Source organism: Macrobrachium rosenbergii, chromosome 6, assembly GCF_040412425.1.
Source record: "Macrobrachium rosenbergii isolate ZJJX-2024 chromosome 6, ASM4041242v1, whole genome shotgun sequence".
Taxonomy (NCBI): Eukaryota; Metazoa; Arthropoda; class Malacostraca; order Decapoda; family Palaemonidae; genus Macrobrachium; species Macrobrachium rosenbergii.
The window spans coordinates 33350456-33364983 of NC_089746.1; the positions used below are offsets into that span (position 1 = coordinate 33350456).

The 14528-nt window shown below is 37.2% G+C and overlaps 1 protein-coding gene across 5 annotated transcripts; it reads right to left on the reverse strand.

The window, feature by feature from the left end:
- Positions 1-4037: 4037 nt before the first annotated feature.
- Positions 4038-13510, reverse strand: LOC136839439 (epoxide hydrolase 4-like). 5 transcript variants are annotated; one of them, XM_067105493.1, is made up of 8 exons: positions 12776-13510; positions 11155-11279; positions 9713-9825; positions 9062-9230; positions 8053-8207; positions 7228-7383; positions 6658-6868; positions 4038-4753 (listed from the first exon to the last, which is right to left on the reverse strand). In XM_067105493.1, the coding sequence occupies exons 1-8, from the start codon at positions 12965-12967 to the stop codon at positions 4651-4653; spliced, it is 1224 nt and encodes a 407-aa protein (XP_066961594.1). In that variant the 5' UTR covers positions 12968-13510; the 3' UTR covers positions 4038-4650. The 5 variants fall into 5 exon arrangements, with proteins under 5 accessions (XP_066961594.1, XP_066961593.1, XP_066961598.1 ...); XM_067105492.1 differs by having other exon boundaries at positions 11155-11282; positions 12776-13480; XM_067105497.1 differs by lacking the exon at positions 4038-4753 and adding an exon at positions 6007-6332 and having other exon boundaries at positions 12776-13113.
- Between the last annotated feature and the right edge of the window lie 1018 nt (positions 13511-14528).

The following is a 14528-nucleotide window of genomic DNA, read 5'->3' on the forward strand; positions in this document are numbered from 1 at the left end:
TGGACGTCTGTCGTTAAACTGTTTTGATCGATTTTGTTTGAAGGACGCTAGCTCACATCAACACCATGCACGTGAGTGAAATTTACAAAAATATGGTCGTCATGTCAACAAAATACAATTAAAACAATCAGGATGTGCAAGCAGGAGCTATAAAACCCTGTATATGCAGTGTTAATAATCAGATGTGTATTTCATGGTGATCATCCAGACAGATTTTTTTCTCCCAGTTTTTCCGTCAGCCAGCAATCCTCCAGCGCAGTCTTCTTAATCAGGTGACCTCAACTGTTTGATTGCCTGAAATGGCTCCAGTAGCAGAAAGAACCATTAGACACTTGATCGAAGTTTACTTTTTTAAGATTCTATTCGGACGAGATTACTTTCAGTACTTGCAACTGTCACAGTAATCAATATATCTCCCCGAACAATTCCAAGGTCAGCATATATCTCCTGAAGAATGCTCCAGCAGATACGTGTTAGAAAATCTTTTGCCAGGAGGAGCATAATTTTATGACTATTCAAGACCAATACAAAACGATTCAATTCTGAACGAAGAAAGGAGGGTCTCCCTTCACCTCACTGTGTTGAAACTAACCATAAACTTCTCTCTCTTCAAAACATGAAACCACAGTTCTTTCCGTTTTAATAAAGGCCGTACAGTACCGCAGCGCCCCCGTATGGGAGTTAGTGCCTTCAGTGCACCTCCTGCGGTGCACTGTAGGCATTACTTAAGGTTCTTAGCAGCGTGCCGTCGGCCCCTAGCTGCAACCCCTTTCGTTCCTCTCATAGTCTCTTTCTTCCATCTTACTCTCCACCCTCTCCTAACAATTGATTCATAGCGCAACTGCGAGGTTTTCCTCCTGTTATACTTTTCAAACCTTTTACTGTCAATTTCCTTTGCAGCGCTGAATGACCTCATAGGTCCCAGTGCTTAGCCTTTGGCCTAAATTCTATATTCAATTCAATTCAATTCAGTTCAGTACCGCAGCGCACCAATTACTGAGACAGACGAACAAGACCGACAATAACTCCTGTAAAAGGGTGCTGTTTACATTGTACGCTATTCGGCACATTTTATAGCATCTTATTACTTAACATCCGTTCCTTATATTATGGTCTGGTCCCGCCGAGTTGTTCAGTTTCTTTATTCTGCTCCAGTTTTCATATCACATTAAGAGCACATTCGTTAAATCAGCCAACCGAGAGTTTAGCAAAGACGGCTGTCGGGATGCATTACTTTTGAAAAATAATAAACATTAAGGACTGGTTCGACTTACTGAGCGGCTTAACGGTAATTTTATTTCTCAACGTTAGCTAAGTTTACCTTCACTTAGCTAACAAGAAAGAAAATTTGCATCATGAACACGTTTTATCATATACGAAATGTCCCAAGAAACTTTAAATATTTCATTTAAGAACATCGTCGTAAACAAAGGAAAAAGGTAAAAGTGACGAAGAAAACTGAGAGAGAGAGAGAGAGAGAGAGAGAGAGAGAGAGAGAGAGAGAGAGAGAGAGAATTGATAATATTGCCCTAATGTGAGCAAGGAAATGTAGAAGGACCTTAATTTATTAACGTGAAACATTGAAAAGTATGATTTACAGGTAAATGAATAAGAAAAATTGTGGAAACAATCCAGTCTTGCAATAAAATGTGGGAAAGCTACTGACAGAGCATCTAATTCAGCTTCTTCAGCGACCAAAAATGAAACAGTAGGGTAATTAAATGGAGCAACAGACCACAAAGAAATGGAATTCTTGGCCAATAAGAAGTACGCTTTTCTCAAATCTTGTCCACAGACAGACTGACAGGAGGGGTTGGGCTTGTTTCACCTAGGCTACCCCAAATTTTTTCAATATCTGGGTGGGATTTTTTGCGTTGCTTGCTATACTCGTATTGCAATTTCGCATTTACATTCGTTATTAGCGACTCATTAAAATGAAATTTTACCCATTCTGAAGGAAAATCCGTCTAGATCCCGAAAACAAATGTAGGCTTGCTTTTGGCGATTTTTTGCGTTCAAAGATCGGAACACAGATTTCCAACTTCTTTGAACCTTTCACGCTTTCTGCATCTTCACCCCAGCTGCTACCTATTGCATCCAACTGAATACCATAAATTTCATTCACTGCACTGTTTAACAGAGAATGTTCAGAGCCTTCTGTCCTCGCTACCTATTGAACCCAGAACCTCCAACTAGTGAGCCGAGGCTGGTGCAGAGAGAGAGAGAGAGAGAGAGAGAGAGAGAGAGAGAGAGAGAGAGAGAGAGAGAGAGAGAAAGTCTTAAAACATTAAGTATTCCCACAGACAAATACAGAATATCCGTTATGTATTCCATGAAAGTTATAACCAATATATATATGGCCGAGAGTGCGACATGTCTGAATACTGTTGAGCATCATGCCTTGAGAAACCATTGCATCGCGAATACTAAAATCTAGTGTTGTGAAAAGCACTAGAGGAAAGGTACTGCATTTGTCCGTTTTTGGTGTTCTACTGTTATGCTCCAAGCCTCACGAACAAGAATTATGACAAGACAATTTTAAAATATTAGTGGGTTTAAAGTTTTCCATTATGTATTATCTGACTAATATATTTCCTCAGTAATCTTCCAGTTATCTGGGTATATAAATAAATCCGCTACTCAAGAAAAGAAATCGACACAGTCAATTTATTTGTAAACCCATTTTTAGGAGGTAGTGTTTGATGGGCAAGTCCACTTTCTCTTGCCTTTGCCATGGGCCTAAGTTCGTCCTTATTTTCTGCCCGCGGCTCTTGTTTCTAGACATAAGGAAAGAAGTTTCCCATTCTAGGGTTGTTTGCCCTAGTTCAATCTTTTGTCACAGTATTGTCCAAAGGCAGAATACTATTGTTCGTTGTGGAACAGTTAAACTGTGAATGTAATAGGCATAAAATGTTTATGTATCAACGTTTTTAGCAAATATTTCATCTTGTACCTGTAATTTATAGCAAGTAAAATATCAGTCTAGATATATTTAATAGCATGCTAGAGACGATGATCTTGGAACAATCCATCATTCCTAAGGCAGCTTTTCCATAATGACTATAATGCTAAAAATATACAATGACTGATCAGTAAGCCAGGTCTGCTCCAGGAATAATTCTACAGACTGTCTACGATGCATATTTCTAATAAAATGTTCGATCTAGCTGGAATTGATGTGCCTGCAATGTATGAATAAAATGAAATCCATTGTTTTATAATAGTATTTGGAAGTGCCCAGTCATAGTGCCGCAATGAGCAGGATGGAAGCAAAACGAAAAACTACCAACAACTATAATGGATCCTGCGTATTCAAATGAAAGTCAATGGAAGTTAAGCAAGCAGGAAACCTTTCAGTGATGACAAATTTCCTTTACTTCTCTAGGGCGAAAATGAGGAACTACCACTTAGAGCAACTTTGTTCAAATCATGATCAGTGTTACTGGGAAAAAGAATCCCCAAGAGATAGTACAGAAAAAGAAAAGAGCAATAGTATACTGGGAAATATTTGACATGCAAATTCCTGCTCATAGCCTAAAACGAGTCTAATATGGTCAGTCAGTGCCCAACGAACCTAAAACGAGTCTATTATGGTCAGTCAGTGCCCAACGAATATAAATTTATCTTCAAAAAAAATTCAAATTATATTTGGTCAAGGCCTGCGATACAGGGATTTTTATCAGGTTTAAGGAGTGCACTGAAGGATTTTTAGAGATATTTACAGCTTACCACGAATGATTTGGCTTGTGGGTTTGCCATTCACGATCCTCCGGCATAGCCAGTTTTTGGGGGGAATGGGAAAAACACTGATCAATTATTAATTTTAATGGAATTTAAGAACCATATGCGTTGTTTTCCCCTGGTCTTATTACTTTGAGACTGTGTACAGCTTTCATTTGGAAACCTAAACTTTATCACCAGCATTCTCTTAAAGCGACTGTTCTAGTTATCCCACGGGTACCAGTGCCCCGAATTCATTCACATATATAGATTTTTAAACAACATTCTCGAAATGGAAATTTATTTAAACAAAATAATCCACTTACTAACAAAATTTATTACAACCCGAGTTAAAATATGGCTGATAACCTGGCGTAGCTTTGTTTCCATTGTGAAAACAAGAAAAACCAGGATGAAGCCACGTGCACATGCATAAAATTTAGAACAATACTTCACCCTACACATTCTTCTCCAAACAACTTTAAGACATACTTACGTCAATGATGCCAAAAAGTTGAAAGATTTATCTGTGAATAAACCTATACTGGAGAGAGAAATGAGTGACTCTACAGAGGAATTGAGTTTTACCAGATTTCTTGTTACATTAGATTTCATAGTAATAATTTTTGGCTATTTCCATCCAAATCCTCGCCCCCTCCCCGCCCCTAAAAAAAAAAAAAAATACCGTATAACCACTTCACTATGTCCATTTCAAGAACTTCTTTGTCTTTCAATTTCTTTCACAAGAGAGTATTACCTTACTTTGCGACTTTAATTTTTTGTCTTACGCATATTTGAACACAAGAATACACAATTGCAGTGTCTTATTACCACCAGGATTTAATGGCTCTCGCTGTTCAACTTTGTTCCATCGAATAAACCTGGCAGCTTTCACAACTTTCATCCGTCTAAAAAACAGCGCGAACCGTCTTAATCAAGACCCAGTTTCGATTCTGCAGCTTTAAAGGAAGCTTGGGCAATTCCCACGAGGCCTCCTGGAAAGACGCGGGTCATTTCCAGCGCTCCGCTTGTTCTGGAAGATAAAAAGGGACACGAAAAAGATTATAAAACTGTTCTTGTTCTAGCGTCAGTGAAACAAGTGCACTTACACGAAGTGCACTGTTAATTACAGAAGATAACAGAATCGGAATCAGTACCCAAGAATTGGGTAAAGACTGAACCTTAAGTAAATAAATTGCTCACTAGTATTTAGACTATAATTTCTATCATACCAAAATAGGAAAAAAATAGTGTTATTACGATGAGGATCCAATACAACATTAAAAATGTTTGTTGTAGATACGAGTACATGTATCAAGCTAAAATGGTCGTTTTTGAGGATGACTGCCTTAACCAAAATAGAGGAAGATCCAACCAAATTAAGGGTGAAAAGATACTGATAATATAATGGCTTACACCAACTGTCGATAAATACTTCTGTCCACTAATTAAAAAAAAAAAAAAGCTTGTTGTGTTGCCAGGAAGACAGCTACAATAGTTTACGGCGATGGAACGAAAAACCGATGCTTATCAGCAGTGTGACACCAACAGACGCAAGTAAAGAAGGCACTGCAAAACCTACTGCACTTGCTAAAACCTCAGAGACGGACATTAGGATAATGAGGTCCCCTAATGAAACCATTCTTATGGCAAATGGCTAAGCGGGGTATCTTGCAGTTGTAATCCAATTATAATTATCACTACTTGTGGAATAGAATGGAATACAGAATTTAGGCCAAAGGCCAAGCACTGGGACCTATGAGGTCATTCGGCGATGAAAGGGAAATTGATAGCAGAAAGGCCTGAAAGGCGTAACAGAAGGAAAACCTCGCAGTTGCACTATGAAACAAGTGTTAGGAGAGGATGGATTGCAAGGTGGGAGAGAGAGAGAGAGAATATGAATGGCGGTACACAAAAGAAATGAAAGGGCTTGCAGCAAGGGGCCGAAGGGACGCTTCAAAGAACTTCAAGTAATGCCTACAGTGCACCGCGTGAGGTGCACTGACGGCACTATCCCCCTACGGGGATCACTACTTGTGAAAAAGGAAAACACCACTTGTAGCTATTTGTAGCCTTGAAAATAGATCTCAAAATACTACCAACACCCAGGCAAGAGAAAGATGTCCAGCCAATGATGATATGTTATCTGAAACATCTGATTTTTAAAGCCTTTATGTTGATATATATCAAATATACGAATATTTATGAGGAATGCCTAGTTTCTTGGTCGCCTGGATGACACATTTTCAAGTTCTGTGAAATTAAAGGTTTTTGGAAACACCGAACATTGTGAAAAAATCTGTATATTAAATTGTACAATAGTAGCATAAGTTCATTATTAAACTTTACAAAGTCAGCATAATATTAGACGTCACAGTGAATCTAGCATACGCAACAATCCCTTTGTAACCATCGTCATTGACCGAGCGACTATTCTCCAACAAAAGGTGTCATTTCATGAGGTATTTTGCAGGTGTTTTTACTCCCAATTCAAAGCGTAGACTCCAAACACTAAGCTTTTTACTTTTCTTGCTTTGCACAATGCAGAAACTTCAGTAGTTTTTTGGTGTTTTCTTGCAACAGGCATCAATCAGTGCATCCAAATCCATAATCTTAAAAGCAACCAGAGAGAATGCTGACAAGAGAGAAATCAAATGAAATACCAAGAAACTAGGTAAATCCTGCCAAATGTCAATGATCATAGGAATCAAATCAACAGCTTCTAAAAAGTAAAAAATTAACAGCTGTCATTTACAGACAAACAGCTTAAAGTGTATCATTTCTTACTCTTAGCCAAATTAACCAAATTAATACCATGCAATCATATGTAGTCTCTTTAAAGATACGGTGTAATAGCCTCAAGAATCAAACTGACAGCTTAGCATTTTAAAGGTCGACATCTTACCAAAGACCAAAGCGCAAGAAAAATGTACTTACTTGTTGACAGTATTAGAGACAGCAGCAAGACTTGCACCCATCACTCTCCCAACCAACGAGGAGTTTTTAGTAGGCTCGAGAGGCGACAGCGGTTTCCAAGGCATTTCGTTCAGGAATTTTATTATTGTTTCGTTTACCTGGTGTGCCCGAGATACGTGTGTCATGTATCCTGGTCCAGGGGCTGGTCTCACAGTAATGCGCTCGACGAATTCTGTAGAAAACAATCCATGAATGCGTGCATGTATTATTTTTGAAATATGTACCGAATGCTATGCATATCGAACTGGTATGAAATACATGTGTACTTAAAATCTTCAAAGATACTAAGAAATTACGTAACTTGGTGAATACCTATGCAATATGTATTTCAAACTTCAACGAACAATTTGTTATTTGACTGTGCATGCACTTTAGATGTTATACCCCAAGAACAAACGTTAAGGACTGCGGTCACGAGTATTGCTTAGCAATTTAAGAATTGCATCCGAATAAAGACTTAGTGTTTTAAGTTAGATGCAAATCTATTCAACCTCTCGAGCCCATACCACGAAATAACCGCATTTAATTTACCTGCAGATCGATATGCAGTTTCCATGGGCAGGAGAGGGTCGGCGTCTCCCATAATGAGTAGAGTGGGCTTCGTAATGACGTCAGGCTCAGGCTCCTCCTCGTCAACAGGGCTAACGTCCAAAGCTCTTAGAATATGGAGAGGCCCTGTCCAGGTATCTGTAGTAAAGGGAAAGAGTGTTAGAATTTATAAAATATCGCATTTTCAGTTTTGTTTCTCGCTTTTGGCTAAATCACTTCATAGCGTTTTTTTTTTATTCTAATCATTTCCAGAATTTATCCGAAATTCGTGATCGAACATCGCAGTCATTAAGCTCTAACAAGCAATGATAGGAAAGCTAATATATCAAGTATTCGGAAAATGATAAGACATATACAGATGAAAACTGCACATGAAAAAAGCTCTTTATCATGAACAATGGACTACCAAGTATTGTAACCAACTGTATTACTAATTTTTTATTTCTTGCCAGTTTCGATTGCTGAGTTCTCCTCTAGATTAATTTCTTTCACAAGAATTGACATTTTTTTAGCATATTTTAGGTAGCAGTTCCATGGGTTACAGGCCCATGTATTACAATACTATAAGCTTTGCTAAATATATGCTATACAGCTGTAATTCCAGATTTATTTCCACAAATATCTGCTTGGGTAATTTTTGTTTACTGGGAGACTGGATGCACAACTAAATATCACTGGATTACTAACTGTTTCTAGGTAGGTTATCTGCCAGTCAACATTTCGTGAAAGAAAATACAAATTGTTCTGTGCAAATTGTTGAATGTTAACTGAAGAGTCAAGTGTAAAACAAAACATTAAGAATCTCACCTCTGCTGGAGAAGACAAACTTATAGGCTTCAATTTCTTCCGGTTCGATAACCTTCATTTTTAGAAGAGGCTTCATTATCTTATCAATGAGCCCGAAGTCGTTCAAGGTAGCAGCGATTTCGGGTAGAACTGGCAGCTTCAGCAAATACAGGTATCTTCACGTGTGCGGAAAAATAAATATTTATTCCTCTAAAGGTTGTAGTTGTAACTACCACACATATGTTGATGTTGATGAGGTAACCATTGTCTTTGTTCAAGATCAATCACTCCTACAGAACTTGGATAAAATATTCCCTTTCTAGAAAAGCTTCCATATAAGGAGAAAAATAAGAACGAATAGACCTGTCAAGAGTCGCTTGGCTTAATTAAAAAATCGAATGCAGGAATGGCATAATTTACCTTGCTTGATGCATGATCAACGAAGTTAATTTTCTTTCCCACTCGTTTAACTAACATGTCCCTGGAAATACCAACTTAAAATTCATATGTTTGGTGCACACTTCAAAACTTCAGAATAATCTGTCTCGATTGCGGTAGATAAAAGCTAGTAAGCCCTGACAACTCCAGACAAAATTGTGGCAAACTTTTGCTAGCATGAAAGAATCTAGTTAAACATACTGATGATACATATAGTTCTGCAAAAGCCCTCCACAGAGTTACAATGGAAAAACAGAGAGAGAGAGAGAGAGAGAGAGAGAGAGAGAGAGAGAGAAACTGAGGCAAGGAACACACTCTCTCTCTCTCTCTCTCTCTCTCTCTCTCTCTCTCTCTCTCTCACACACACAACAATATATATATATATATATATATATATATATATATATATATATATATATATATATATATATATATATATATATATATATATATATATATATATATATATATATATATATATATATATATATATATATATATATATATATATATATCGTCAGAAAATAGTTTTGCAAGCCACTGACGTTTAATAGCTTTCAGATGACAAGAAACAGTTATTAGTGTATATTACCCGGCTTTGTAGTAATGGCTCCAGTTCTGACCAAGCTGTTGACGAACAACGTAGGGGTGAGGTGAATGAATAAGAACTAATTTGGAAATCAGGTGGGGATAGTTATACGCCATATACCATCCCACTTGGCCCCCTATTCCGGCACAGATCAAGTGAGCCGAAGTTGCATCTGAGGGATATTGAAAATACATATAAAAAAATCGGATCTTTCCTAGATAGTGACCCCCAAGGGTTTTCGGGGGTCGTTATCCAGGACTAATATTCCTTAGGGGTCATTATCTTTAGTATATTTACAGTCTTTTGTTTATGTCTTTACGGTAATCCCCAATGGGCTTGTACTAAACACGCCGCAAAGGTGGATACATACCGGGTTAAAACCCTTCGGGTCACTATCCATTAAAGATAAAAAAATCTAAAAATATAAATCGATGAAATCTGTGATCTATAAAATGCACAGCTTGAACTATAAAAAATAGCTCATAGAAACTAGGACTAAAAATGTTTCCTGTTTTACCAGAGATATTCATAATACCAATAATACTAGCAAAACAATCACAAATTATGAAGTCATTGTTAGCTCATTTCATCTGCGCATTTAGTTCACTTATTACAAACAACAGCACTGCTATGAAATCCAACACCTTCACTTACTCAGAAGGCAGATCAGCTGGGCAATATCATTGGCCAACTCTGCAGTTCTGTAATGAGAACGGAAATAAGGACCTTCCGAATCTCCACAGCCACGAAGGTCGACAGCCACCACCCTGAGAAGTGAATAATAATAATAATAATAATAATAATAATAATAATAATAATAATAATAATAATAATAATAATAATAATAAGAATAGTGAGAAAAGTGATAGACTCCTAAGGAGGCAGGATGCAACCCGGAACCCCACACTATAAATAGGATGACTGAGATAGACAAAATAATAATAAATCTTAATCATGAGTCAATAAAATGAAAAAATCTACTTGCATCAGTGTTGATTTTTTCACCAATAATAATAATAATAATAATAATAATAATAATAATAATAATAATAATAATAATAATAATAATAATAATAATAATAATAATAATTTATTGTGTACAGAAGCCAAATTTGACCTACCTAGTTTATAGCTACAGAAATATACGATTGCAGTTTTATTGCAAGAAAGTCAGCTGTTCAGCATAGCGTACTTCTCTACATAACCACAATTAACCGATCTGAAACTGTTCAACCACTCCTAACTCAAATGCCGCACTAAAAGGATCAAAACATTTTATTGCTAATCAAGAGGTTAGTCTGACAAGTTTCCTTCGCGTCTCATTAGGGAAGGGTAGCAGTTATAAATTCTGGAGAAATGCTTTTCCTTTATTGTACAGATTTTATCCTTTTTACCCGGGTACTTTTAACCGAACAATTATCAATTGCTGATCGTTATTTTTGAAACCTAAAACTTCCATACATTCTTCAAGTTCTTACGTAAGTTGCCTCTGATGCTACAGCCATTAGTTATGTTCAGCCTTTTCGTACAGTAATTAACCACTCAATGTTGCTGCGTTGCACATTTATAGAAAATTATGTAATTATTACCTTTACGTCGACATGCCCTCGTGAATGATTCAAACTATATTTGAGCACTGGACATCAATACTTAAGCAAGCATTTTCAGAAATTTAATAGGAAATACAAGGAATAAGGGTTTAACATTGCCAACCAACCTCTTGCGTTATCTAACGTAATATTTACAATTAAAGCACCAGTCATCCTGACAAACATCTCATTACCTCATCTGCTCTCTCATCTCATTACTTCGTCTGTTACTTCATCTCATTACCTCGTCTGTTACTTCATCTCATTACCTCGTCTGTTACCTCATCTCATTACCTCGTCTGTTACTTCATCTCATTACCTCGTCTGTTACTTCATCTCATTCCCTCATCTGTTACCTCATCTCATTCCTTCATCTGTTACCTCATCTACGAGTCTTCAGCTCGCTTTTTGGCTCAGGCAAGAAGCAGCGACTTGCCTGGAAATTGCATTCCCCTGACCACTATAATCCATAGTCTGGGGTAAACTGTATAAAGGTAAATTTCTCACCAGTATTCCTGATTAAGGAAAGATATCTGCTTCCTCCAGGTGAACCAGAAGTCGGGTGAACCGTGAACAAGAATCACAAGAGGGTTCTCATGATTTCCGGACTCCACATAATGTAGTTTCATGTTCTGCTGATAAAAATGAGAAGGCGTTCTTTGTAATTCACAACATTCCAGTCCCAGCACTTTTAAGGAAATAACTGACAGTTAGGCTTTGTTCATTTTTTTTTATGATAAATTTTCGTTTTGAAAACTACTCCTTGGCAACTTTGTGAGTCAATAAATAGAATGTATTAAAACTGATAAGAGATAACCCGCAGGAGTATTGCAAAAGTTTAAGATAAGTGTGTCAAACTAAGAACGTCCAAATAATCAGGCAGTTTGCTTCTTTGTACATTTTTAAGGGAGCAACACTAATTTTGAATCCTTGAAATTAACAGTCTTTAAAATTGTAGCTGTAACTGATGACTTTTCTGTGGAATTATTAGTTCTAGTATACAACATTGCGGTGAAATAATTTCAGGTATCAAAGGTGATGCAAAATCTGCAAAACAGTTTCGGTGTATTCTACACAAAACCGGTACATTGCTATTTAAAAAAAAAAAAAATGGTGTCTTCGAAATAGTGCTTTACATAAATGCATTTATTGGATCTTATGCCATCCAGTGACAGATACACATTTAACAACTCTGCATACTCGAACACTAATTGGATATATTAATTCTGAATCGACCAATGACGACAGTGAAATCATTTCAGCAAATTTAAAATGGAAGAAAACCAGGGACCCGGCTCCATTTAATGTTATTTTCCAATCTTAGAATATGAAAACTTTTAAAATAAAATAAAATTTTAGAATTATATCACTTACGAGAAAATGAATAAAAAACATATCCAGAAGACTACTATTCTGGAGGTAGTTGCATTAACTCGAGGTCAGCTGACGTTGGCATAGAGGGGAGGTTAAGGTTAGGCCTAAATACAATAGCGTTAGAATATGCAAAATTGACCCTAGATATTGTATTTCACAACGGAATCTTCAGAAAACACTCTTGGACAATCTAGGACACTCGGAATCTCCACAACTCCAGTTAACGAAACGGGACATTTCAAAACCGGTGGGTGGGTAAAAAATAAAATTAACCGTTGTCTGCGATGCTTTATTTTTTTTTCATTTGCTGTAATTTTGAGGATTGAAATAATTTAAGATTCTGTGCGTAGAGCTATCCTTTCTTATGGAACAAATCAGAAATATGCATTGCAATGTTCGCAAATACAAAGGTCATGATTATTACCTTTCTTTCAAAACAGCTTTTTTCTTCACCCTTGCACATGTCGAGCACATGCTCTCTCCTCTGGCATTACTATTGTCTGTTGCGGAGTGCAAAGCGCAATCCTTTTCCCAAAAAGTAAAATAAAAGCATTGCAAAACCATCACTTGCGCAGTGTGTTTATTCACTGCGCAATTAAGCGAACAGTGAAAGAAAAAACGAAATATTTGCGACCGAAAACACAAAACGGATATACCGTCCTCCTCCCCCTCCCCTGTACCCTTCTACCTTCTAAACAAACTCTCACTCTCACTCGCTCTTTCTTTAAATTACATGTTATCAAAGATAACTTACTTCTATCTTCACATACTTGTGCCTGCCAAGGTTTGGGTCATTCAGGCAATCGGGCGGAAGGTCCCTGGTGATGCTCTGTTGAAGGGCGCCCCGCAACCACAACCACAGGGCATATCCAATAACAACCCATCCATATGCCACAGCAAGTGTCCACTCAAGACACCACAAACCGACTCTCTTCAGAGCAGACATTTCGATGAGTGTTTGTTACGTATTTCGGTCTTTTTATTTACACTCTGCTGGAAGGCTTCAGTCGGGAAATCAACACTGCACTTTTAAAAAGTCACTCTGGTCTCGTTCCTGCCTTTCTTGGGTTTGAGACTTTTTTCTGAACGACCCCATCGCCGTTACACTTGCCTATTGCTAAACTTCATACGAACTGTCACTTTGACAGGATAACAACAACTCTAATGCTGAAGGGCTTCATGTCGTGTTTAACCTTGAGGCGACGTGTTTCTGTGAATGAAATTCAGAACTTAATCAAAATAAATTTATGATATTTTTTCTAGTAAAATCTCGTCCAATTTAGAAGCCGTTCACCACTGGTTGCCATGTAACCAACTGCTCGTGAAACAAATGACACTTTAGACAAAAGTAAGACTGTTCAGATCAAAGTGATAATCTACTGATAACATATGCCAATGTTATCGTTTTATCTCTCGTCCACTGGAGTGTTATGAAATGAGACCAAAGTATTTCAAGTTCAAAGTACAGTATAATCACAGGACAGCCAAACTATCATTCCGATGATTATTAACATGATGATAAAAGTTTGACAGCCGGGTAATAGATTTGTGAAATAAAAAAAAAGATGGATAAGAGGAACCACAGAATATTAGCATAATTCTTAATCATCACTTGAAGCAAGGGATTTGCTACTTGGTCCCCTAATTTCAATCTTAAAACTTGATAATACCGGGACTCGCTATAATATTCCGGAATACAGTCATATCCGTCATTCGGCTTTAGATACGTGTACATGGCTACTATAGATTTAATCTTCGTAGTAAAAATACCGATGTGTAATTTAATTTTAAAAATCTGTGACGACTGGCAACGGATTTTGAGCTAACTACTGTATATACTTCACCTCAACTAATGTTTTCCAACGTCAATATAGTCTTGCACACGCACGCCATTTTATTACAGTTTCTGCGTATTAAGATTACACACTTCTTTGGAATTAAAAAATTATGAAACTGGAAATATTTTCATGAAAACACTCAGAACAATACATATGAGTGCGGATGCTGATCTGCGATTCATTCAGGTGCCATATCGTCATTTTCTCATTAATGGTTGCAGCTTCAATAAATGGTAACAATGTTTTACATACACCACGTGAACAGAGATAAAGCTACATAGCAAGCAACAGCGCCTAGCAATAACAATGTTATTTTTGTGGTACACTGACTGATAATCCTGCTGGTGACCGGACCAGTGTTGTAGCCTAGTGCACGAATCAGAGGAAAAACAATTCTGTTCATATGATTCGTGATTACACGAGGGGGGAATGTTGCTGGCTAGGCTTGTCCGAACCATCCATCTACCTACTCTGAGTAGACCTTTTCCTTCACCGGCCTCCATCGTCACACTTTCTATACAACTGACAGAAAAATAAAACCCTCAGATGAATGACTGGATTACATTTGGTTATCAATATCTCAAAGATACTTTGATAAAAACTGGCATGTCTATGTACAAAGATTTAATGCTTTACCCTCTTGCGGCATTATATGCATATTTGAATATG

Coding starts and splice junctions, on each gene's coding strand:
- LOC136839439 (XM_067105492.1), bottom strand. CDS start 12,967: ATGTCTGCTCTGAAGAGAGTCGGTTTGTGGTGTCTTGAGTGGACACTT. Junction 8,208..9,061: donor AGCCATTACTACAAAGCCGG/GTAATATACACT, acceptor GCACACGTGAAG/ATACCTGTATTTGCTGAAGC. Junction 4,754..6,657: donor GTCTCTAATACTGTCAACAA/GTAAGTACATTT, acceptor TTTATCTTCCAG/AACAAGCGGAGCGCTGGAAA.